Here is a 27500-nt window from a genome sequence, read left to right on the forward strand (position 1 = left end):
GGTGAGTGTGCTCTGAGAGTGGGTGAGTGTGCTCTGAGAGTGGGTGAGTGTGCTCTGAGAGAGGGTGAGTGTGCTCTAAGAGAGGGTGAGTGTGCTATGAGAGTGGGTGAGTGTGCTCAGTGAGTGGGTGAGTGTGCTCTGAGAGTAGGTGAGTGTGCTTTGAGAGTGGGTGAGTGTGCTCTGAGAGTGGGTGAGTGTGCTCTGAGAGTGGGTGAGTGTGCTCTGAGAGTGGGTGAGTGTACTATGAGAGTGGGTGAGTGTACTATGAGAGTGGGTGAGTGTACTCTGAGAGTGGGTGAGTGTGCTCTGAGAGAGGGTGAGTGTGCTCTGAGAGTGGGTGAGTGTACTATGAGAGTGGGTGAGTGTACTATGAGAGTAGGTGAGTGTACTCTGAGAGTGGGTGAGTGTGATCTGAGAGTGGGTGAGTGTACTATGAGAGTGGGTGAGTGTACTATGAGAGTGGGTGAGTGTGCTCTCATTGTTCTCGCTGGGCTGGCTCTCTCTGGGTCTACAGTAAGTATGAGGGACAAGGATCCACTCCCAGTCAAGTCATCTCTCTCAGGCAAAAAGTGGGGACATGACACATAACAGTTATCATAGCCCACCGTCAGTGAGCGTGAATGGGCCTGTCATCATCAGGCTTTAATTGACTGTGTGGTAATTACATGCTGAAGTGGAGGGCTGAGTGAATGTCACCCTCGGCCCCCTGCCTGCCTGTGAAATTACGCCTCGCTCACTCCAAAAATTATTATGTTAAATAGCGATCCAATCTGGCAACCTCAAAGAAAGCCTCAATCTGGCAACCTGGGCTCCCACGCACGCAGAGCCACTCTCTCATTTTATGCCAACTCGTATTGTCTTATACTCCCTCTCCTCTGTCCTCTCTTCTGTCCTCTCCTCCTTCCTCTCCTCTGTCTTCTCCTCTGTCCTCTCCTCCGTCCCCTCTTCCGTCCTCTCCTCCGTCCTCTCCTCCGTCCCCTCCTCCGTCCTCTCTTATGTCCTCTCTTCTGTCCTCTCCTCTGGCCTCTCTTCTGTCCTCTCTTATGTCCTCTCCTCTGTCCTCTCCTCCATCCCCTCATCCGTCCTCTCTTCCGTCTTCTCTTCTGTCCTCTCTTCTGTCCTCTCCTCTGTCCTCTCTTATGTCCTCTCCTCTGTCCTCTTCTGTCTTCTCCTCTGTCCTCTCTTATGTCCTCTCTTCTGTCCTCTCTTCTGTCCTCTCCTCTGTCCTCTCTTCTGTCCTCTCTTCTGTCCTCTCCTCTGTCCTCTCCTCTGTCCTCATCTGTCTTCTCCTCTGTCCTCTCCTCTGTCCTCTCTTATGTCCTCTCTTCTGTCCTCTCTTCTGTCCTCTCCTCTGTCCTCTCTTCTGTCCTCTCCTCTGTCCTCTGTCCTCTTCTGTCTTCTCCCCTGTCCTCTCTTATGTCCTCTCCTCTGTCCTCTCTTATGTCCTCTCTTGTCCTCTCCTCTGTCCTCTCCTCTGTCCTCTCCTCTGTCCTCTCCTCTGTCCTCTCCTCTGTCCTCTCCTCTGTACTCTCTTCTGTCCTCTCTTCTGTCCTCTCCTCTGTCCTCTCCTCTGTCCTCTCCTCTGTACTCTCTTCTGTCCTCTCTTCTGTCCTCTCCTCTGTCCTCTCCTCTGTCCTCTCCTCTGTCCTCTCTTCTTCTTCTAACATCTCAAACAGACACCTTGTGGGGAGAATCTACATGCTCACTCGAGCATTGTGTGACATTTTGTGGTCATACGTGCTGTTTTTAGTGGTCACTGTGACATTCAGTGACATTTTCTACACTGATATTGAATGCATATCATGCCCTCACTTTTCCTTGGCATACAATGCAATCTAGGGAGGGGAAAACAAATTGAAAATGTGGAGAAGGTTTGAGGGAGTGGACTTGGAACTAAAATGGCGGTGTGTTTTGACACACAGTGGCCGGTAGCCAATGGCTGTGTGTTTCGACACACAATGGCCGGTAGCCAATGGCTGTGTGTTTTGACACACAATGGCCGGTAGCCATATCAGTGTTCCAAACACTTTGATTGGAGCTGGCTGTCAGCTTTAGTGAGCTTTATGTGCAGCTGAGACAGAATCACCATGGGCCTGGCTGCATAGCAACACAACCCAACCACCTCCATGTGAGTTTAATCACGGATCTATTGTGATGCTGCTTCCAACTCACCTTCAGCAAAACAGAGATAAAGGATACAAAGGGAGGCCCATTTTAACAATATCATTTGTATGAAACTGAGGAAACATGTAAGTGTGTGAAGGTGTGAAGGTGTGTGTGTGTGAAGGTGTGTGTGTGTGAAGGTGTGAAGGTGTGTGTGTGTGAAGGTGTGTGTGTGTGAAGGTGTGTGTGTGTGAAGGTGTGAAGGTGTGAAGGTGTGTGTGTGTGAAGGTGTGTGTGTGTGAAGGTGTGTGTGTGTGAAGGTGTGAAGGTGTGTGTGTGTGAAGGTGTGAAGGTGTGAAGGTGTGTGTGTGTGAAGGTGTGTGTGTGTGAAGGTGTGAAGGTGTGTGTGTGTGTGTGAAGGTGTGTGTGTGTGTGTGAAGGTGTGTGTGTGTGAAGGTGTGAAGGTGTGAAGGTGTGTGTGTGTGAAGGTGTGTGTGTGTGTGAAGGTGTGTGTGTGTGAAGGTGTGAAGGTGTGTGTGTGTGAAGGTGTGAAGGTGTGAAGGTGTGTGTGTGTGAAGGTGTGTGTGTGTGAAGGTGTGAAGGTGTGTGTGTGTGTGAAGGTGTGTGTGTGTGAAGGTGTGAAGGTGTGAAGGTGTGAAGGTGTGTGTGTGTGAAGGTGTGAAGGTGTGTGTGAAGGTGTGAAGGTGTGTGTGTGTATAATGTGCACCTTGGAAGTTTAGAGAAGCATCCCTCAATATTTTATCAGCACCTCGACCACCCCTCCCTCTCAGCTTTGTGGTTTCTCCCCATACTCACATCCAAGGCCACTGTTGTTGGATGGTACCACCAAGAGCTCAGCTTGGGGGTTCTTGATGATGTCCCTCCAGTGGATGGTGTCGGCGTGGCACAGGAACTTGTTCTGGTCAACATAAACCCCTCCGTTCAGGATCTCTGTGCAGAGAAGAGGACACATATACACATAATAAGCACATAACCATTAACATGTATGTATGTATGTGTGTGTGTGTGTATGTGTGCTCTTGTGTATGTATGTATGTATGTATGTATGTATGTATGTATGTATGTATGTATGTATGTATGTATGTATGTATGTATGTATGTATGTATGTATGTATGTATGTATGTATGTATGTATGTATGTATGTATGTGTGTGTGTGTGTGTGTGTGTATGTATGTATGTATGTATGTATGTATGTATGTATGTATGTATGTATGTATGTATGTATGTATGTATGTATGTATGTATGTATGTATGTATGTATGCTCTTGCTTGTGTGTGTATGTGTGTGCTCTTGTTTGTGTATGTGTGTATGTGTGTATGTGTGTATGTGTGTGTGTGTGTGTGTGTGTGTGTGTGTATGTGTATGTGTATGTGTGTGTGTGTGTGTGTGTGTGTGTGTGTGTATGTGTGTGTGTGTGTGTGTGTGTGTGTGTGTGTGTGTGTGTGTGTATGTGTATGTGTATGTGTGTGTGTGTGTGTGTGTGTACATGTTGGAGCAGAACATCAATACATGAAGGTTACTCCTGACCGTTCCTGAACATGCTATGCATTTCTTTATTTCTAAACCCTGCAGATGGAAACTATTGACTCAGTGTGAAAAGGTAAACGTGTGTTGTTGTCGTAAGGCCAGGTATGCAGACCTACCCTCCAGCAGCAGTCACTAGACTGCTCCATCCTGTTAAGTAGTGTTTACTGTCGCTTCTGAAAGGCGTCCATATTGTTGATGTGCTTTCATGCTACATCTACAAAGCTTCCCCTCCATCTACAAAGAGACGTATTCTCAACGAGTTCTCAACGAGTTCCTAGAAAATATCCTTTTCCCCCGTGACCTACTCCAGAAACAGAAAGAAGGACACAGAGGATAAAGGGAGGCTTTGGGTCAAACCCCCTCTTATGGTATTTCACTAATAGCAATAATATGTTTCTGTGGGAGGGTTATAGCCTTCACCAGATGTCTGCATGGGGAACCAGAACAATCTAGAATCCTGTACCTATATCACTGTCTTTATATGACAATGTGCAAGTCAATTACAGGATTTGGACTCAAATCAATCATGTAGTTCCTCTCTGGATGAGACTCAAGATAACAGTAGTTTGTGTGTGTGTGTGTGTGTGTGTGTGTGTGTGTGTGTGTGTGTGTGTGTGTGTGTGTGTGTGTGTGTGTGTGTGTGTGTGTGTATCATCCACGATGACCCCTGGTTCTGGGAACACCCTTGTCATAGTTAATGAAAAGAATCAGAATTTATAATCCAGATTGAACCGGATTAGGAAACATGCTCCACCAGTATATTATCGTCTCTGAACAGATTAGCAGCATAGGAAAATATAAAGATGAGGCGTATTCAGATATTCAGAATAGTGGAGAAGTGGGGGAAGCTAATCATTATGACGGAAATGGCTTGATTTAAACAAGGAACTCTCCCGTGGATAAAGATAAACTCAATTTGACATGCCTGCGGTCTCCCTCGCCGGGGGATGGTCTATCATTGCAATTTCATCTACTAATATCGCCTCGCACAAAGAAGGATTTTATCAAAGGGATGTTTTACATGTCAATGTATCAGACTGTTATAAGTGAACATTCTGTACCAATTACAATGGTATGCATGGAGCCTAAATATTCAGGGTGTTTGTATCTTATTCAATAATAGAATGTGATTCAATAGAGAATAGTCAGGAGGATATTCAGGATTGTGGCAAAAGTATGTTGATTAGATTCTGCCTGGATTGTTGATGCTGGTGCCTCCATAGAACTTCTCCATCACATTGTCCTCACAGAAATATGCTTACTCTGGATGTCTTCTCAGATTCTACTGATCTCTTCTCAGACTCTATGGATGTCTTCTAAGATACTATGGATGTCTTATAAGATTCTATGGATGTCTTCTAAGATTCTATGGATGTCTTCTCAGATTCTATAGATGTCTTCTAAGATTCTATGGATGTCTTCTAAGATTTTATGGATGTTTTCTTAGATTCTATAGATGTCTTCTAAGATTCTATGGATGTCTTCTAAGATTCTATTTATTTCTTCTTAGATTCTATAGATGTCTTCTAAGATTCTATGGATGTCTTCTAAGATTCTATGGATGTCTTCTAAGATTCTATGGATGTCTTCTAGGATTCTATTTATTTCTTCTTAGATTCTATGGATGTCTTCTAAGATTCTATGGATGTCTTCAGAGATTCTATGGATGTCTTCTAAGATTCTATGGATGTCTTCTTAGATTCTATAGATGTCTTCTTAGATTCTATGGACATCTTCTAAGATTCTATGGACATCTTCTTAGATTCTATGGATGTCTTCTAAGATTCTATGGATGTCTTCTAAGATTCTATGGATGTCTTCTTAGATTCTATGGATGTCTTCTAAGATTCTATTTATTTATTCTAAGATTCTATGGATGTCTTCTAAGATTCTATGGATGTCTTCTAAGATTCTATGGATGTCTTCTAAGATTCTATTTATTTATTCTTAGATTCTATGGATGTCTTCTTAGATTCTATAGATGTCTTCTTAGATTCTATAGATGTCTTCTTAGATTCTATAGATGTCTTCTTAGATTCTATAGATGTCTTCTAAGATTCTATGGACGTTTTCTTAGATTCTATAGATGTCTTCTAAGATTCTATGGACGTCTTCTTAGATTCTATGGAGGTCTTTGAAGATTCTACGACTGTCTTTGAAGATTCTATGAATGTCTTCTTAGATTCTATAGATGTCTTCTTAGATTCTATAGATGTCTTCTTAAATTCTATAGATGTCTTCTTAGATTCTATAGATGTCTTCTTAGATTCTATGGATGTCTTCTTAGATTCTATAGATGTCTTCTTAGATTCTATAGATGTCTTCTAAGATTCTATGGACGTTCCATGACAGTAGCCCATTAGTCAATGCCAAAATAGTATCCTTTCACTGTAGAGAAACAGTCTGAAGAGTCTGAGGGCGAGAGAGGGATGAACTCTGAAAGCCTCCATTTCTCTGTCCATGGGGCCGGGACGGTAACTCCTAGGGAAATGATGGGGCAGTACTCGCCGTATGCCCTCCTGTTACGATCTATCCATTCAAATGGTTTGCTCTATGGCCAGCTATTCATTGGGGGTGAGCGCCGCCTCATACCATCGCTGATTGACGAGGTAGTTGTAAAACCCATCACCTTGGAGAGAGGGGGGAGGGAGAGAGAGGGAGAGTGTGAAATAGAGAGAGGGGAGAGGGAGAGAGAGAGATAGTGTGAAAGAGAGAGAGAGAGGGAGGGGAGAGAGAGAGTGTGAAAGAGAGAGAGAGAGAGAAAGAGAGACAGAGATGGAGAGAGAGAAAGAAAGGATAGAGAGAGGAAGCATGGAGAGCCTCAAACACCCCAGACCATTCATTCACTATCTACCTGCTTGCAGTGAACATTATTTGCCCTTCTTGATGGATGTTTACAGTACATTACTGTACATGTCTGTTGAGGACATTGAGTTGCTGCGTCCTACATGACTAATGTGGATCCATAGGGATCTATGAGAGACAGGCCATTAGAGAGGGGATTGAGGGAGCGAATCAGCAGCAGGCGTTTCTCTCAGATCCCTCCTAATTGGACGATGTAAGGCCATGGGCATTCAGGGCTTCAAAGGACATTATTCATTGGCCGTTGAGTGAGGGGTTGCTTCCAACCACTTGTTATCCTTTGAAATCCCAGAACACAAATAAATGAAGAGGTTCTAGATGATTATATTCTTTGTGTGTGGCTGTGGCAGACGTTAGAATCATGTTTGGTGGTCATTTAGTTTTTCACCCAATGTTCACCGGTCTGATGGACCCACAACATTATTGGGTTTTTAAAACAATACAGCCATAACAATTTATCGAACAAAATACTTCATACTTAGACGTTGACTTATATCAATTACAAACAATATGGACAGCATCCATGGTTCATATTTACCTCTGCTAGTTCACATTTATCAATAAAAGCCCTATTCGTTATTATTGTTGATAAAATGTGTTTTTTTGTAAACAGAAGTTAAACTAGTTAAAGTTTTTACAAGAACTGAACAAATTGGAAGGACACATTTTACAGACAGTTTTATGGAAATGATATATGAGCCCCATTGAACACAAATGAAGGCCGCTCTACACACGAGGGACAGAGTTTTACTGTATGTGTGTTGCAAATGTATTACTTTGTCTTCCTGTCCTTCTTGGGTCCGCACACATCACAGCGCTTCGGCGTCAGACGGGCCAGTAGCAGTAGCAGTAGCAGTGGTGTCGGACGGGCCAGTAGCAGTGGCGTCGGACGGGCCAGTTGTGGCTGCTGAAGTTGCCTGGGTGCCGGACGGACCAGTTGTGGCCGCTGAAGTTGCCTGGGTGCCGGACGGACCAGTTGTGGCCGCTGAAGTTGCCTGGGTGCCGGACGGGCAAGTTGTGGCTGCTGAAGTTGCCTGGGTGCCAGACGGGCCAGTAGCAGTGGCGTCGGACGGGCAAGTTGTGGCTGCTGAAGTTGCCGGGGTGCCAGACGGGCCAGTAGCAGTGGCGTCGGACGGGCAAGTTGTGGCTGCTGAAGTTGCCGGGGTGCCAGACGGGCCAGTAGCAGTGGCGTTGGACGGGCAAGTTGTGGCTGCTGAAGTTGCCTGGGTGCCAGACGGGCCAGTAGCAGTGGCGTCGGACGGGCAAGTTGTGGCTGCTGAAGTTGCCGGGGTGCCAGACGGGCCAGTAGCAGTGGCGTCGGACGGGCAAGTTGTGGCTGCTGAAGTTGCCGGGGTGCCAGACGGGCCAGTAGCAGTGGCGTCGGACGGGCAAGTTGTGGCTGCTGAAGTTGCCGGGGTGTCGGACGGACCAGTAGCAGCGTCGTCAGTCGGACGGTCCATTCTCGCTGTCTCCCTCAATGTTTGATTATTCTGTCACGCTGGTAGCAATGATTCGGGAGACAGGCACAGGAATGCTTAATATGTTTTTTTATTATTACCCCAAATGATGGCGTGCCGTGTGAGGGAATAAGGGCCGTGTGAGGGAATAAGGGCCGTGTGAGGGAATAAGGGCCGTGTGAGGGAATAAGGGCCGTGTGAGGGAATAAGGGCCGTGTGAGGGAATAAGGGCCGTGTGAGGGAATAAGGGCCGTGTGAGGGAATAAGGGCCGTGTGAGGGAATAAGGGCCGTGTGAGGGAATAAGGGCCGTGTGAGGGAATAAGGGCCGTGTGAGGGAATAAGGGCCGTGTGAGGGAATAAGGGCCGTGTGAGGGAATAAGGGCCGTGTGAGGGAATAAGGGCCGTGTGAGGGAATAAGGGCCGTGTGAGGGCATAAGGGCCGTGTGAGGGCATAAGGGCCGTGTGAGGGAATAAGGGCCGTGTGAGGGAATAAGGGCCGTGTGAGGGAATAAGGGCCGTGTGAGGGAATAAGGGCCGTGTGAGGGAATAAGGGCCGTGTGAGGGAATAAGGGCCGTGTGAGGGCAAAGGGACGAAGACCAAACAAACACGATACAAAGCACAGGGTTGAAGCCCAAACAAAACAGCGAGGAGTACCTCGAATAACTACACACGAGCACAATGATTAACACACGGGACGAGACCCGTAATCATCTACACAATCCACAAGGGCACGAAAACCAAAACACACTGCACAGGTCTTCACAACACCAACGGACCTTGTACCAATAATCAACAGCACCATGGTGAACAAAGGGCACATTTATACAAATACAATCAGTGGGAATAGGGGCCAGGTGTGGGAATAGGGGCCAGGTGTGTGAATAGGGGCCAGGTGTGGGAATAGGGGCCAGGTGTGGGAATAGGGACCAGGTGTGGAATAGGGGCCAGGTGTGGGAATAGGGGCCAGGTGTGGGAATAAGGGCCAGGTGTGGGAATAGGGGCCTGGTGTGGGAATAGGGGCCAGGTGTGGGAATAGGGGCCAGGTGTGGGAATAGGGGCCAGGTGTGTGAATAGGGGCCAGGTGTGTGAATAGGAGCCAGGTGTGGGAATAGGGGTCAGGTGTGGGAAAAGGGGCCAGGTGTGTGAAAAGGGGCCAGGTAGTGAATAGGGGCCAGGTGTGTGAATAGGAGCCAGGTGTGGGAATAGGGGCCAGGTGTGGGAATAGGGGCCAGGTGTGGGAATAGGGGCCAGGTGTGAGCGATGGAAGTCACAGAGAGATCCGTGACATTCTTGTTGCTACCGTCTGCAATCTAGAATGATGAAAATATTCAGGAATCTCACTCACATCTATAGTTATAGCAGGCCAAGGTACGAGATTCAGACTCACCCACATGCAACAACATCACTCTGTCACGCTCGTCATAATGATTGGACCAAGGCGCAGCGTGCGTAGAGTTCCACATATTTTAATTCATAGAAACTCATGAAACAAAACAAAACAAACGCGAATGAACGAACGAGAGTCACGAACGAACGAACGAATGAACGAACGAACGAATGAACGAACGAAGGAACCGTGATGCTACTGGTGTGCACACAGGCAACTATCTGTAGACAAGATCCCACAAAGCACAATGAGGAAATGGCTGCCTAAATATGATCCCCAATCAGAGACAACGATAAACAGCTGTCTCTGATTGGGTACCATACCAGGCCAACATAAACCATTAATCACCTAGATGACCCACCCTAGTCACTATCACGCCCCAACCAACAGAGAATAAACAGCTCTCTATGGTCAGGGCGTGACACACTCACACTTAGTTCTGGTATTGGAGTTGATGGTTCTGTGGGTCGGGCAGATGGAGCACCAGAATCCTCCTCCTGAATCCTTTTGCAGTTGTAGCCAGTCACCAACTTGTCTAAATTGTCCACCCCTCCTTTTGTGGCATTGTTGCACGGAAAAGTTCTCTGCCAGTTTCTGCATCCCACAGGGATTCTGTGGATTCCCCATTGGATCTGAAAACACCAGCAAGGTTAAGAACCTCAAAGTATGCATGTATATGAGTTTGGTCCATCTCCTTCCATCTCTCTCCAAAAACACTCCTTCCTTCCAAAGTTAGTGCAGTCCAGAATGATTTTCTGGCTGGTGTCTGGGATGAACAGTTCAATAGAAGACTTTATGTCCTGAACATGAGTAACCTCTATCCGCATCGGCCCTGGTTACATCCTTATCACATTGACAGCCATGCGGGATGGCTCATTTCTTAGGGAAGAAGAATTTCACAATTTTTTGACATCTATCTTTCTCCTCCTGCAGGCTGCTGATGAGCTGGTTGCTGACGGACTGGTCCTGGGGCTGGCTGAGGGTCCATCTCATCCTCTTCTTCCAACTCACTGTCAGACTCAGTATTGACAGAGGCATGATCCTCATATTCGGAAAATGCTTCAAATTGGAAGATGTTCCTTCCACACTAGATTCCCTCTCTGCAAAAATTATTTCAAAGTCCCTCTGAGTATGAATTATTTTTGGCATGCTGATTGATTGTGGTAAGGAGCCACACATGTAAAGTTATTTATTTGTTGTGTCCCTCCCCCAATTTGCACAAGACGCTAAATCCATAAACATGGGCACCCTCATAGATATCACTCATAGATATCATCCTGACCAACTTGCCCTCCAAATACACCTCTGCTATTTTCAATCAGGATCTCAGCGATCACTGCCTCATTGCCTGCATCCGCTATGGGTCCACGCCACCCCTCATCACTGTCAAACGCTCCCTAAAACACTTCTGAGAGTAGGCCTTTCTAATCAACCTGGCCCGGGTATCCTGGAAGGATATTGACCTCATCCCGTCAGTCGAGAATGCCTGGTCGTTCTTTAAAAGTAATTTCCATACCATCTTGAAATAGCAATGCCCTTTTCAAAAAATGTAGAACTAAGAACAGATATAGCCCTTGGTTTCATGCCAGACCTGACTGCCATTGACCAGCACAAAAACATCCTGTGGCGGACTGCAATAGCATCGAATAGTCCCCTCGATATGCAACTGTTCAGGGAAGTCAGGAACCAATACACGCAGGCAGTCAGGAAAGCAAAGGCTAGCTTTTTCAAACAGAAATTTGCATCCTGTAGCTCTAACTCCAAACATTTTGGGACACTGCAAAGTCCATGGAGAACAAGAGCACTTCCTCCCACCTGCCCACTGCACTGAGGCTAGGTAACACGGTCACCACTGATAAATCCATGATAATAGACACTTTCAATAAGCATTTCTCTACGGCTGGTTATGGTTTCCTCCTGGCTACCCCAACCCCGACCAAAAGCTCCCCCCTCCCCTTCAGCTACTTGCCCGAGCCTCCCCAGCTTCTCCTTCACCCAAATCCAGTTAGCAGATGTTTAGAAAGAGTTGCAAAACCTGGATCCGTACAAATCAGCTGGGCTAGACAATCTGGACCCTCTCTTTCTAAAACTATCTGCCGCCATTGTTGCAACCCCTATTACCAGTCTGTTCAACCTCTCTTTCGTATCGTCCGAGATCCCTAAAGATTGGAAAGCTGCCGCTTTCCCCTCTTCAAAGAGGGGAGTACTCTAGACCCAAACTGTTACAGACCTATATCCATCCTGCCCTGCCCTGCCCTGCCCTGCCCTGCCCTGCCCTGCCCTGCCCTGCCCTGCCCTGCCCTGCCCTGCCCTGCCCTGCCCTGCCCTGCCCTGCCTCTAGACCCAAACTGTTACAGACCTATATCCATCCTGCCCTGCCCTGCCCTGCCCTGCCCTGCCCTGCCCTGCCCTGCCCTGCCCTGCCTCTAGACCCAAACTGTTACAGACCTATATCCATCCTGCCCTGCCTCTAGACCCAAACTGTTATAGACCTATATCCATCCTGCCCTTCCTCTAGACCCAAACTGTTACAGACCTATTTCCATCCTGCCCTGCCTCTCTAAAGTCTTCGAAAGCCAAGTTAATAAATAGATCACTGACCATTTCGAATCCCACCGTACCTTCTCCAACTACTTCGCAGACAGAGTTCAGTATGTCAAATCGGAGGGCCTGTTGTCCGGACCTCTGGCAATCTCTATGGGGGTACCACAGGGTTCAATCTTGGGCCGACTCTTTTCTCTACATATATCAATGATGTCGCTCTTGTTGCGTGTGATTCCCTGATCCACCTCTATGCAGACGACACCATTCTGTATACACCTGGCCCTTCTATGGACACTGTGCTAACTAACCTCCAAACATGCTTCAATGCCATACAACACTCCTTCCGTGGCCTCCAACTGCTCTTAAACGCTAGTAAAACCATATGCATGCTTTTCAACCGTTCGCTGCCTGCACCCGCCCGCCCGACTAGCATCACTACCTTGGACGGTTCTGACTGGCTAGACTGTAAACTCTCCTTCCAGACTCATATTAAACATCTCCAATCCAAAATCATATCTAGAGTCGGCTTTCTATTTCGCAACAAAGTCTTCTTCACTCACGCCGCCAATCTTACCCTAGTAAAACTGACTATCCTACCGGTCCTCGACTTCAGCGATGTCATCTACAAAATAGATTCCAATACTCTACTCAGCAAACTGGATGCAGTCTATCACAGTTCCATCCGTTTTGTTACCAAAGCCCCTTATACCACCCACCACTGCGACCTGTATGCTCTAGTCGGCTGGCCCTCGCTACATATTCGCCGCCAGACCCACTGACTCCAGGTCATCTATAAGTCTATGCTAGGTAAAGCTCTGCCTTATCTCACCTCACTGGTCATGATAACAACACCCACCCATAGCACGCGCTCCAGCAGGTATATCTCACTGATCATGATAACAACACCCACCTGTAGCACGCGCTCCAGCAGGTATATCTCACTGGTCATGATAACAACACCCACCTGTAGCACGCGCTCCAGCAGGTATATCTCACTGGTCATGATAACAACACCCACCCGTAGCAGCGCTCCAGCAGGTATATCTCACTGGTCATGATAACAACACCCACCCGTAGCACGCGCTCCAGCAGGTATATCTCACTGGTCATGATAACAACACCCACCTGTAGCACGCGCTCCAGCAGGTATATCTCACTGGTCACCATAACAACACCCACCCGTAGCAGCGCTCCAGCAGGTATATCTCACTGGTCATGATAACAACACCCACCCGTAGCAGCGCTCCAGCAGGTATATCTCACTGGTCACCATAACAACACCCACCCGTAGCACGCGCTCCAGCAGGTATATCTCACTGGTCACCATAACAACACCCACCCGTAGCACGCGCTCCAGCAGGTATATCTCACTGGTCACCATAACAACACCGACCCGTAGCACGCGCTCCAGCAGGTATATCTCACTGATCACCATAACAACACCCACCCGTAGCAGCGCTCCAGCAGGTATATCTCACTGGTCACCATAACAACACCCACCCGTAGCAGCGCTCCAGCAGGTATATCTCACTGATCACCATAACAACACCCACCTGTAGCACGCGCTCCAGCAGGTATATCTCACTGATCACCATAACAACACCCACCCGTAGCAGCGCTCCAGCAGGTATATCTCACTGGTCACCATAACAACACCCACCCGTAGCACGCGCTCCAGCAGGTATATCTCACTGATCACCATAACAACACCCACCCGTAGCAGCGCTCCAGCAGGTATATCTCACTGGTCATCCCCAAAGCCACTTTTGGCCACCTTTCCTTCCAGTTCTCTGCTGACAGTGACTGGAACGAATTGCAAAAATCGCTGAAGCTGGAGACTTATATTTCCCTCACTAACTTTAAACATCAGCTATCTGAGCAGCTAACTGATCACTGCAGCTGTACATAGTACATCTGCAAATAGCCCACCCAAGATTGGAATCAGGATTGGAAATGATGCAGCCAATTACATTGATGGAAGCAACATTCTTTCTGCAATATTAAGCTGATCCACCCCTTAAAGTAAAAAAAATAAAGACAATAAAATAGCCCACCCAATCTACCTACCTCATCCCCATATTGTTTTTATTTACTTTTCTGCTCTTTTGCACACCAGTATCACAACTTGCACATCATCATCTGCTCATCTATCACTCCAGTGTTAATCTGCTAAATTGTAATTACTTCGCTGCTATGGCCTATTAATTGCCTACCTCCTCACAACATTTGCACACACTGTATATAGACTTTCTTTTTTCTATTGTGTTATTGACTGTACGCTTGTTTATTCCATGTGTAACTCTGTGTTGTTGTTTGTGTCGCACTGCTTTATCTTGGCCAGGTCGCAGTTGTAAATGAGAACTTGTTCTCAACTAGCCTACCTGGTTAAATAAAGGTGTTCTCAACTAGCCTACCTGGTTAAATAAAGGTGTTCTCAACTAGCCTACCTGGTTAAATAAAGGTGTTCTCAACTAGCCTACCTGGTTAAATAAAGGTGTTCTCAACTAGCCTACCTGGTTAAATAAAGGTGTTCTCAACTAGCCTACCTGGTTAAATAAAGGTGTTCTCAACTAGCCTACCTGGTTAAATAAAGGTGTTCTCAACTAGCCTACCTGGTTAAATAAAGGTGTTCTCAACTAGCCTACCTGGTTAAATAAAGGTGTTCTCAACTAGCCTACCTGGTTAAATAAAGGTGTTCTCAACTAGCCTACCTGGTTAAATAAAGGTGTTCTCAACTAGCCTACCTGGTTAAATAAAGGTGTTCTCAACTAGCCTACCTGGTTAAATAAAGGTGTTCTCAACTAGCCTACCTGGTTAAATAAGGTGAAATAAAAAAATAAAATAAAATAAATAAAATGCCTGGAGTAGAGTGTGGGAAAATACAGATTTGTTTAACAATCTATCAAAAAAATGTATTGTACTAACACTCTGCAGCCTCCCGCAAGACATTGTGTAGTTTCAAACACTACAAAGGGTAAAGAGTGTGAGAAAAGCAGGAGACAGGCTGAAAGGTAGGGAGACAGGCTGACAGGTAGGGAGACAGACAGGTTCTTGGTGCTATGTTGATGCATCCGGCCCAGGGAGGAGGACGACAGAGTGAAAGCACACAACAAACCTTTTGGTTTCATTTTGACTTGTTTTCACCTACACACACACTTTTCCACACTTTCATTACCCTCGGGTCCAGTGGACCAGAACACCACATATGTAATATAAATGTGCAGGGGGGTACACAGTGTGCACTCAATGAAAATGCATTCTTTTACATGTTCTTCACAGAAAATGAGCCAAGGTCAATGAGTCTCAGGTTGAAAAGATTATTCATTGTATCATTATTATTTTAGTAAACATTGAAAATGGCACCCATAGACCCGAACACAACACAAGGGTTAACAGCCACAAGGGTGGTGGGTTGTTGTGTCCCCTGTTCGCTTTGAATCAAAGATACTCATCACAATGCTAAATGATGCATGCTATTTTAGGGCTTTTTGTCCCTGATGTTGCACATCAGTGGCTATCTATGATGTCCAATGTTCAAAGGGTTCTCATAGCAGTGTGTGTACATGCACCAGACAAAGGCCGTTGTTGATTGGACATCAACATCCAATCAACAACTACATTTGGTTGATATTTAGTGAAGAAGTCAAGAAACGGGAATTGAAATTGAAACCAAACCTTGATATCCTGTTGTTTAATTGTGCTTGTAATCTAGGTTTAATTAAACAATGTGGCCAGCCTCCCAATAATAATGTAAATAAGATATACACTGCCTTTTCCTAGTCTCTCCACTCCTCTTTGGTCTTAGAATTATATTACACATGTCATATCTTCTGTCTCTCTCTCTCTCTCTCTCTCTCCAATACACCATGTAATATCTTCTGTCTCTCTCTCTCTCTCTCTCCAATACACCATGTCATATCTTCTGTCTCTCTCTCTCTCTCTCTCTCCAATACACCATGTAATATCTTCTGTCTCTCTCTCTCTCCAATACACCGTGTCATATCTTCTGTCTCTCTCTCTCTCTCCAATACACCATGTCATATCTTCTGTCTCTCTCTCTCCAATACACCATGTCATATCTTCTGTCTCTCTCTCTCCAATACACCGTGTCATATCTTCTGTGTCTCTCTCTCCAATACACCGTGTCATATCTTCTGTCTCTCTCTCTCCAATACACCATGTCATATCTTCTGTCTCTCTCTATCCAATACACCATGTCATATCTTCTGTCTCTCTCTCTCTCTCCAATACACCATGTCATATCTTCTGTCTCTCTCTCTCCAATACACCATGTCATATCTTCTGTCTCTCTCTCTCCAATACACCATGTCATATCTTCTGTCTCTCTCTCTCCAATACACCATGTCATATCTTGTCTCTCTCTCTCTCTCTCTCCAATACACCATGTCATATCTTCTGTCTCTCTCTCTCCAATACACCATGTAATATCTTCTGTCTCTCTCTCTCTCCAATACACCATGTCATATCTTCTGTCTCTCTCTCTCTCCAATACACCATGTCATATCTTCTGTCTCTCTCTCTCTCCAAAACACTGTGTCATATCTTCTGTCTCTCTCTCTCTCTCCAATACACCATGTCATATCTTCTGTCTCTCTCTCTCTCCAATACACCATGTCATATCTTCTGTCTCTCTCTCTCCAATACACCATGTCATATCTTGTCTCTCTCTCTCTCCAATACACCATGTCATATCTTCTGTCTCTCTCTCTCCAATACACCATGTAATATCTTCTGTCTCTCTCTCTCTCCAATACACCATGTCATATCTTCTGTCTCTCTCTCTCTCCAATACACCATGTCATATCTTCTGTCTCTCTCTCTCTCCAAAACACTGTGTCATATCTTCTGTCTCTCTCTCTCTCCAATACACCATGTCATATCTTCTGTCTCTCTCTCTCTCCAATACACCATGTCATATCTTCTGTCTCTCTCTCTCTCCAAAACACTGTGTCATATCTTCTGTCTCTCTCTCTCTCTCTCTCCAATACACCATGTCATATCTTCTGTCTCTCTCTCTCTCCAATACACCATGTCATATCTTCTGTCTCTCTCTCTCTCCAAAACACTGTGTCATATCTTCTGTCTCTCTCTCTCTCCAAAACACTGTGTCATATCTTCTGTCTCTCTCTCTCTCTCCAATACACCATGTCATATCTTCTGTCTCTCTCTCTCCAATACACCATGTCATATCTTGTCTCTCTCTCTCTCTCTCTCCAATACACCATGTCATATCTTCTGTCTCTCTCTCTCCAATACACCATGTCATATCTTCTGTCTCTCTCTCTCCAATACACCATGTCATATCTTCTGTCTCTCTCTCTCTCCAATACACCATGTCATATCTTGTGTCTCTCTCTCTCCAATACACCATGTCATATCTTCTGTCTCTCTCTCTCTCCAATACACCATGTCATATCTTATGTCTCTCTCTCTCTCCAATACACCATGTCATATCTTCTCTCCTCTCTCTCTCTCTCTCTCTCTCTCCAATACACCATGTCATATCTTGTCTCTCTCTCTCCAATACACCATGTCATATCTTCTGTCTCTCTCTCTCTCTCTCTCTCTCTCTCTCTCTCTCTCTCCATACACCATGTCATATCTTGTGTCTCTCTCTCTCTCCAATACACCATGTCATATCTTGTGTCTCTCTCTCTCTCTCTCTTCTCTCTCTCTCTCTCTCTCCAATACACCATGTCATATCTTGTGTCTCTCTCTCTCTCTCTCTCTCTCTCCAATACACCATGTCATATCTTGTGTCTCTCTCTCTCTCCAATACACCATGTCATATCTTGTCTCTCTCTCTCTCTCTCTCTCTCTCCAATACACCATGTCATATCTTGTGTCTCTCTCTGTATCTCTCTCCAATACACCATGTCATATCTTCTGTCTCTCTCTCTCTCTCCAATACACCATGTCATATCTTCTGTCTCTCTCTCTCTCTCTCTCTCTCTCTCCAATACACCATGTCATATCTTGTGTGTCTCTCTCTCTCCAATACACCATGTCATATCTTCTGTCTCTCTCTCTCTCTCTCTCTCCAATACACCATGTCATATCTTGTGTCTCTCTCTCTCCAATACACCATGTCATATCTTCTGTCTCTCTCTCTCTCTCTCTCTCTCTCTCTCTCCAATACACTGTGTCATATCTTCTGTCTCTCTCTCTCTCTCCAATAACACATGTCATATCTTCTGTCTCTCTCTCTCTCCAAACACCATGTAATATCTTCTGTCTCTCTCTGTCTCTCTCTCTGTCTCTCTTCTGTCTCTCTCAGCCTCTCTCCTCAGTCTCTCTCTCAGCTCTCTCTCTCAGCCTCTCTCTCTCAGCCTCTCTCTCTCAGCCTCTCTCTCTCAGCCTCTCTCTCTCTGTCTCTCTCTCAGCTCTCTCTCTCAGTCTCTCTCTCCAAAACACCATGTAATATCTTCTGTCTCTCTCTGTCTCTTCTCTCTGTCTCTCTCAGCCTCTCTCTCTCAGTCTCTCTCTCAGCCTCTCTCTCTCAGCCTCTCTCTCAGACCTCTCTCTCTCAGCCTCTCTCTCTCAGCCTCTCTCTCTGTCTCCTCTCTCTCAGCCTCTCTCTCTCAGTCTCGCTCTCCAAAAACACCATGTAATATCTTCTGTCTCTCTCTGTCTCTCTCTCTGTTCTCTCTCTCTCTCTCTCTCTCTCTCTCTCCAATACACTGTGTCATATCTTCTGTCTCTCTCTCTCTCTCCAATACACCATGTCATATCTTCTGTCTCTCTCTCTCTCCAATACACCATGTAATATCTTCTGTCTCTCTCTGTCTCTCTCTCTGTCTCTCTCTCTGTCTCTCTCAGCCTCTCTCTCAGTCTCTCTCTCAGCCTCTCTCTCTCAGCCTCTCTCTCTCAGCCTCTCTCTCTCAGCCTCTCTCTCTCAGCCTCTCTCTCTCTGTCTCTCTCTCAGCCTCTCTCTCTCAGTCTCTCTCTCCAAAACACCATGTAATATCTTCTGTCTCTCTCTGTCTCTCTCTCTGTCTCTCTCAGCTCTCTCTCTCAGTCTCTCTCTCAGCCTCTCTCTCTCAGCCTCTCTCTCTCAGCCTCTCTCTCTCAGCTCTCTCTCTCAGCCTCTCTCTCTCTGTCTCTCTCTCTCAGCCTCTCTCTCTCAGTCTCGCTCTCCAAAAACACCATGTAATATCTTCTGTCTCTCTCTGTCTCTCTCTCTGTCTCTCTCTCTCTCAGCCTCTCTCTCCAATACAACCATGTAATATCTTCTGTCTCTCTCTCTCTTCTCTCTGTCTCTCTCTCTCTCTCTCTCAGCTCTCCTCTCTCAGTCTCTCTCTCAGCCTCTCTCTCTCTCTCTCAGTCTCTCTCTCCAAAACACCATGTATTATCTCTGCGTCTCTCAGTCTCTCTCTCTGTCTCCTCTCTGTCTCTCTCTCTCTCTGTCTCTCTCTCTCTCTCTCTCTCTGTCTCTCTCTCTCTGTCTCTCTCTCTCTCTGTCTCTCTCTCTCTCTCTGTCTCTCTCTCTCTCTCTGTCTCTCTCTCTCTGTCTTCTCTCTCTCTCTCTTTCTCCAAAACACCATGTAATATATTCTCTGTCCTCTCGCTCAGTCTCTCAGTGTCTCACGTGGTCTCTCTCTCCCCCAATTCAATTATATTTCAATGTAAGGGCTTTATTGGAAAGCAAGTGAAATAGATAATAAACAAAAGTGAAATAAACAATACTATCTCTCTCTCTCTGTGTGCCTCACTCACTCACTCACTCTCCTCTCTCACACTCTTCTCACACTCTCTCAGTCTCTCTCACTCTCTAAGTCTCTCTCACTCTCTCAGTCTCTCTCACTCTAAGTCTCTCTCACTCTCTCAGTCTCTCTCACTATCTCAGTCTCTCTCACTATCTCAGTCTCTCTCACTCTCTCAGTCTCTCTCACTCTCTCAGTCTCTCTCACTATCTCAGTCTCTCTCACTCTCTCAGTCTCTCTCACTATCTCAGTCTCTCTCACTATCTCAGTCTCTCTCACTATCTCAATCTCTCTACTCTCTCAGTCTCTCTCACTATCTCAGTCTCTCTCACTCTATCAGTCTCTCTCAGTCTCTCTCACTATCTCAGTCTCTCACTCTCACTCTCTCTCTCACTATCTCAGTCTCTCTCACTATCTCAGTCTCTCTCACTATCTCAGTCTCTCTCACTATCTCAGTCTCTCTCACTATTGCAGTCTCTCTCACTTTCTCAGTCTCTCACTCTCAGTCTCTCTCACTATCTCAGTCTCTCTCACTATCTCAGTCTCTCTCACTCTCTCACTCTCTCAGTCTCTCTCACTCTCTCAGTCTCTCTCACTCTCTCACTAGCTCAGTCTCTCTCACTCTCTCAGTCTCTCTCTCTGTATATATATATCAGTTACTTGATGAGGTATCATCATCATCATCATCAGCGCTGACCACTCGTCCCAGATTGCTGCTTGTCTCCGATGGGAACTTGGTCGAGCACTATATAAGGAATAGGGCCCTGGTCTAAAGTAGTGCAGTATATAGGGAATAGGGCCCTGATATAAAGTAGTGCACTACATATATAGGGAACTACATATATAGGGAATAGGGTGCCCAGTGTTGTTTTATTAGGCTGATAAATAACGCTGTGTAACAGTGATTAATTAACTATCTATTAGCCTGTGTTGTTTTTATTAGGCAGATGAATAACGCTGTGTAACAGTGATAAATTAACTAGCCATTAGAGTGTATGAGCTAGCATTTATTGGTCCCTAGTCCCAAGAGGTGTGTCACATGTCTCTACACTGTTGATCACTGGGTAAAGACCCATCATCAGCGTTCTATCAGGATCAGAACCCCCCCTTTCCCCTCGCTTGATGTTTCCCTTGGAAAGCAGTTTGTCACTATGTGTGATGAGGTCACTTGCTGAGTACAGGAGAACACAGGGAGGAAAAGATCATTCATTTCCATGGCTGGCTGATCACTGTCTTCCTGAACCCTCACAAACACACTGGGAAAAAAACACACGGACACACGCTGTACAAGTTGGAACACATATGCGCACGCACGCACACACACACGCACGCACACACACACACAAACGTACACACACACACTCCGAACCCCACCCCCCATCCTCCCTCCCTCTTTACCTTTAAAGCATCCCTTTTAAGTGTCTATTAATCAACCCTCTCCTTCAGAGCCCTGAGGAACTACCCTGAACCATCTCCTAAATATAAATGGGGGAGTTTAAGGAAAATACAGACAGGGTATAGATTGGATAAATTAAGTAAGAAGTGTGTGGTGGGGGGTCTGTTTATGTGTTCGTACCTACATGTGTGTACTGTATGCCTCTGTGTGTGTGCGTGTGTGTGCGTGTGCGTGTGTGTGCGTGTGTGTTTGTGTTTGTGCGTGTGCATGTGTGCCCTGGTGTGAAATCTCCATCAGTGCCTTGACCTCCACACTGGGCTGTGACACACTTCTGACAATGGTGGTGAGGGTGTTGGGGGCGGCAAGGGTGTGTGGGAAACAAATTGCCTTCATTTTTTAAAGCGCAACCTCTTTAAGAGAGGCCATTGGGCCTTATGGAACCAAAGTGATAACAAATGTGTGACTCGGAGAAGGAAAATGATCTCCCTTATTCTGGCTCTGGGCGGGATGCGTTTTGAGAGGCGTATTTCTCTTTTAATGGGTTTGACTTCCTTGGTGTTGAACGATGCTCAATAAAGAGATAGTGTACTCTGGTGGAGGTTACCTTCTGAGACAATAAAGAGATAGTGTACTCTGGTAGAGGTTAACTTCTGAGACAATAAAGAGATAGTGTACTCTGGTAGAGGTTAACTTCTGAGACAATAAAGAGATAGTGTACTCTGGTAGAGGTTAACTTCTGAGACAATAAAGAGATAGTGTTCTCTGGTAGAGGTTACCTTCTGAGACAATAAAGAGATAGTGTACTCTGGTGGAGGTTACCTTCTGAGACAATAAAGAGATAGTGTACTCTGGTGGAGGTTACCTTCTGAGACAATAAAGAGATATTGTTCTCTGGTAGAGGTTAACTTCTGAGACAATAAAGAGATATTGTTCTCTGGTAGAGGTTAACTTCTGAGGCAATAAAGAGATATTGTTCTCTGGTAGAGGTTACCTTCTGAGACAATAAAGAGATAATGTTCTCTGGTGGAGGTTACCTTCTGAGACAATAAAGAGATAGTGTACTCTGGTGGAGGTTACCTTCTGAGACAATAAAGAGACAGTGTTCTCTGGTGGAGGTTACCTTCTGAGACAATAAAGAGATAGTGTTCTCTGGTGGAGGTTACCTTCTGAGACAATAAAGAGATAGTGTACTCTGGCGGAGGTTACCTTCTGAGACAATAAAGAGATAGTGTACTCTGGCGGAGGTTACCTTCTGAGACAATAAAGAGACAGTGTTCTCTGGTGGAGGTTACCTTCTGAGACAATAAAGAGATATTGTTCTCTGGTGGAGGTTACCTTCTGAGACAATAAAGAGATCGTGTACTCTGGCGGAGGTTACCTTCTGAGACAATAAAGAGATAGTGTTCTCTGGTGGAGGTTACCTTCTGAGACAATAAAGAGATATTGTTCTCTGGTGGAGGTTAACTTCTGAGACAATAAAGAGATATTGTTCTTTGGTAGAGGTTAACTTCTGAGACAATAAAGAGATATTGTTCTCTGGTAGAGGTTAACTTCTGAGGCAATAAAGAGATATTGTTCTCTGGTAGAGGTTACCTTCTGAGACAATAAAGAGATATTGTTCTCTGGTGGAGATTAACTTCTGAGACAATAAAGAGATATTGTTCTCTGGTAGAGGTTAACTTCTGAGACAATAAAGAGATATTGTTCTCTGGTAGAGGTTAACTTCTGAGACAATAAAGAGATATTGTTCTCTGGTAGAGGTTACCTTCTGAGACAATAAAGAGATAGTGTACTCTGGTGGAGGTTAACTTCTGAGACAATAAAGAGATAGTGTACTCTGGCGGAGGTTACCTTCTGAGACAATAAAGAGATAGTGTACTCTGGCGGAGGTTACCTTCTGAGACAATAAAGAGATAGTGTACTCTGGTAGAGGTTACCTTCTGAGACAATAAAGAGATAGTGTACTCTGGTGGAGGTTACCTTCTGAGACAATAAAGAGATAGTGTACTCTGGCGGAGGTTACCTTCTGAGACAATAAAGAGATAGTGTACTCTGGTGGAGGTTACCTTCTGAGACATGTGTTTATCAGACCTTGGGAAACATACTGTAACACAAAAGGTGTTGAAATAATCCTTCACTTGGACAAATCATCTTCTGACTCCAATGCATTGACATCCATGTATACTTAGACACAGGACCCCATACTAACTATGAGCCTAAATATTACATCTACAAATGTTTCATTCAGCAGACGCTCTGAACCAGAGTGACTCACAGGAGCAATTAAGGTAAAGTGCCTTGCTCAATGGCACATCGACAGCTTTTTCACATAGTCGGCTTGGGGATTTGAACCAGCAACCTTTCGATTACTAGCCCAACGGTCTTAACCGCTTGGCTACCTGCTGCTCCTATTGGTAATAAACACATTGAATTGATCCATAAAGGTGGATATCAGTTAGCAGTCCTACTTCAAAACTTTTGTATCTGTAGTATCCAATCTGTGTCTGTTAGAGTACACCAATCCACAACAAGGCTCTCTGTAGTATCCAATCTGTGTCTGTTAGAGTACACCAATCCACAACAAGGCTCTCTGTAGTATCCAATCTGTGTCTGTTAGAGTACACCAATCCACAACAAGGCTGTCTGGAGTATCCAATCTGTGTCTGTTAGAGTACACCAATCCACACAAGCTGTCTGTAGTATCCAATCTGTGTCTGTTAGAGTACACCAATCCACAACAAGGCTGTCTGTAGTATCCAATCTGTGTCTGTTAGAGTACACCAAATCCACAACAAGGCTGTCTGTAGTATCCAATCTGTGTCTGTTAGAGTACACCAAATCCACAACAAGGCTGTCTGTAGTATCCAATCTGTGTCTGTTAGAGTACACCAATCCACAACAAGGCTGTCTGTAGTAACCAATATGTGTCTGTTAGAGTACAACCAATCCACAACAAGGCTGTCTGTAGTATCCAATCTGTGTCTGTTAGAGTACACCAATCCACAACAAGGCTGTCTGTAGTATCCAATCTGTGTCTGTTAGAGTACAACAATCCACAACAAGGCTCTCTGTAGTATCCAATCTGTGTCTGTTAGAGTACACCAATCCACAACAAAGCTGTCTGGAGTATCCAATCTGTGTCTGTTAGAGTACACCAATCCACAACAAGGCTGTCTGTAGTATCCAATCTGTGTCTGTTAGAGTACACCAATCCACACAAAGCTCTCTGTAGTATCCAATCTGTGTCTGTTAGAGTACACCAATCCACAACAAGGCTGTCTGGAGTATCCAATCTGTGTCTGTTAGAGTACACCAATCCACAACAAGGCTGTCTGTAGTATCCAATCTGTGTCTGTTAGAGTACACCAATCCACAACAAGGCTGTCTGTAGTATCCAATCTGTGTCTGTTAGAGTACACCAATCCACAACAAGGCTGTCTGTAGTATCCAATCTGTGTCTGTAGAGTACACCAATCCACAACAAGGCTGTCTGTAGTATCCAATCTGTGTCTGTTAGAGTACACAATCCACAACAAGGCTGTCTGTAGTATCCAATCTGTGTCTGTTAGAGTACACCAATCCAAACAAGGCTGTCTGTAAGTATCCAATCTGTGTCTGTTAGAGTACATAGGAACACACTATCTCTCTCCATTCAAATGGAAAACCACCTCCATCTCAAACAGTGGGGAATGACCTGAATAGCAGTGCTGCATCACAAAGGCTCTGTCAAGGAAAGAACAAAAAAGAGAGAAGAGAGAGGAGGAGGAGAGAGGGAGAGGAAAGCGAGAGGATAGGAGAGGGAGAGAAGAAGGGAGAGGAGACGAGAGGGAGAGAGAGGAGAGGTGGATTTGGAGAGAGAGGACGAGAGGCGAGAGAAGAGTGAGTGAGAGAGAGATGAGAGAGAGGAGAAAAGAGAAGGAGAAAGTTTTGTTCTGCGTAGACACAGAGGAGTGTGCGAAGTGGAATCTGTGGTCATCGCTCGTCTGCATCCCAAACTATGGGCCCTGGTCAAAAGTAGTGCAATATATAGGGAATAGGGTGCCGTTTGGGACACAAGCCCTGTGTCTGTTAAAGTGAGGAGGAAGTGAAAAGGGGAGAAGTGTGGAGCCGCATATGCAGCATAAAATATGACCCTCAGTCCTGATTCATTCTTTGGCAGAGCGGCTACATCAGATCAGCCTGATGGCACTCTATTCCCTTCAGAGCCCAGACGTCTCTGGTCTAAAGTACTGCATAATATAGGGAACAGGGCGCCAATTGGGACGCAACAAGTAAATACCCACCTATATGAAACAAAGGGCTATTTCACTATGACAGTACCATACTACTTAGAATGCATTCTAAGTACGTTGCTTCATTCCAAGTGGACATTGGAAAGTACAGAAGCCTTGGCATAGCAGGAAGGAAGCAGCTAGTCCCAAAGGAAACTAGTCTCATTAATAAATAGGAAGCAGCTAGACCCAGAGGAAACTAGTCTCATTAATAAATAGGAAGCAGCTAGACCCAAAGGAAACTAGTCTCATTAATAAATAGGAAGCAGCTGGACCCAAAGGAAACTAGTCTCATTAATAAATAGGAAGCAGCTAGACCCAGAGGAAACTAGTCTCATTAATAAATAGGAAGCAGCTAGACCCAAAGGAAACTAGTCTCATTAATAAATAGGAAGCAGCTGGTCCCAAAGGAAACTAGTCTCATTAATAAATAGGAAGCAGCTAGACCCAAAGGAAACTAGTCTCATTAATAAATAGGAAGCAGCTGGTCCCAAAGGAAACTAGTCTCATTAATAAATAGGAAGCAGCTAGTCCCAAAGGAAACTAGTCTCATTAATAAATAGGAAGCAGCTGGTCCCAAAGGAAACTAGTCTCATTAATAAATAGGAGGCAGCTAGACCCAAAGGAACTAGTCTCATTAATAAATAGGAAGCAGCTGGTCCCAAAGGAAACTAGTCTCATTAATAAATAGGAGGCAGCTAGACCCAAAGGAAACTAGTCTCATTAATAAATAGGAGGCAGCTGGTCCCAAAGGAAACTAGTCTCATTAATAAATAGGAAGCAGCAGGTCCCAAAGGAAACTAGTCTCATTAATAAATAGGAAGCAGCTAGACCCAAAGGAAACTAGTCTCATTAATAAATAGGAAGCAGCTAGACCCAGAGGAAACTAGTCTCATTAATAAATAGGAAGCAGCTAGACCCAGAGGAAACTAGTCTCATTAATAAATAGGAAGCAGCTAGACCCAAAGGAAACTAGTCTCATTAATAAATAGGAAGCAGCTGGTCCCAAAGGAAACTAGTCTCATTAATAAATAGGAAGCAGCTAGACCCAAAGGAAACTAGTCTCATTAATAAATAGGAAAGCAGCTGGTCCCAAAGGAAACTAGTCTCATTAATAAATAGGAGGGCAGCTAGACCCAAAGGAACTAGTCTCATTAATAAATAGGAAGCAGCTAGACCCAAAGGAAACTAGTCTCATTAATAAATAGGAGGCAGCTAGACCCAAAGGAAACTAGTCTCATTAATAAATAGGAGGCAGCTAGACCCAAAGGAAACTAGTCTCATTAATAAATAGGAAGCAGCTAGACCCAAAGGAAACTAGTCTCATTAATAAATAGGAGGCAGCTAGACCCCAAAGGAAACTAGTCTCATTAATAAATAGGAGGCAGCTGGTCCCAAAGGAAACTAGTCTCATTAATAAATAGGAAGCAGCTGGGTCCCAAAGGAAACTAGTCTCATTAATAAATAGGAAGCAGCTAGACCCAAAGGAAACTAGTCTCATTAATAAATAGGAAGCAGCTAGACCCAGAGGAAACTAGTCTCATTAATAAATAGGAAGCAGCTAGACCCAGAGGGAAACTAGTCTCATTAATAAATAGGAAGCAGCTAGACCCAAAGGAAACTAGTCTCATTAATAAATAGGAAGCAGCTGGTCCCAAAGGAAACTAGTCTCATTAATAAATAGGAAGCAGCTAGACCCAAAGGAAACTAGTCTCATTAATAAATAGGAAGCAGCTGGTCCCAAAGGAAACTAGTCTCATTAATAAATAGGAGGCAGCTAGACCCAAAGGAAACTAGTCTCATTAATAAATAGGAAGCAGCTAGACCCAAAGGAAACTAGTCTCATTAATAAATAGGAGGCAGCTAGACCCAAAGGAAACTAGTCTCATTAATAAATAGGAGGCAGCTAGACCCAAAGGAAACTAGTCTCATTAATAAATAGGAGGCAGCTAGACCCAAAGGAAACTAGTCTCATTAATAATAGGAGGCAGCTAGACCCAAAGGAAACTAGTCTCATTAATAAATAGGAAGCAGCTAGACCCAAAGGAAACTAGTCTCATTAATAAATAGGAGGCAGCTAGACCCAAAGGAAACTAGTCTCATTAATAAATAGGAGGCAGCTGGTCCCAAAGGAAACTAGTCTCATTAATAAATAGGAAGCAGCTGGTCCCAAAGGAAACTAGTCTCATTAATAAATAGGAAG

The 27500-nt window shown here is 45.0% G+C and overlaps 1 protein-coding gene across 1 annotated transcript in view; it reads right to left on the reverse strand.

Annotated features, from left to right (window-relative positions):
• The window catches only part of LOC109876871 (receptor tyrosine-protein kinase erbB-4-like), a gene marked incomplete at its 3' end in the record, with an annotated part of 92155 nt that overhangs the window by 16309 nt on the left and 48346 nt on the right, over positions 1 to 27500 (reverse strand). The window contains exon 3 of the mRNA XM_031818467.1: positions 2920 to 3054. Coding sequence (XP_031674327.1) covers positions 2920 to 3054 — 135 coding nt within the window. The remainder of the gene's footprint in view (positions 1 to 2919; positions 3055 to 27500) is intronic.

The sequence above is a fragment of the Oncorhynchus kisutch genome, unplaced genomic scaffold (assembly GCF_002021735.2).
Source record: "Oncorhynchus kisutch isolate 150728-3 unplaced genomic scaffold, Okis_V2 scaffold1416, whole genome shotgun sequence".
Lineage (NCBI taxonomy): Eukaryota > Metazoa > Chordata > Actinopteri > Salmoniformes > Salmonidae > Oncorhynchus > Oncorhynchus kisutch.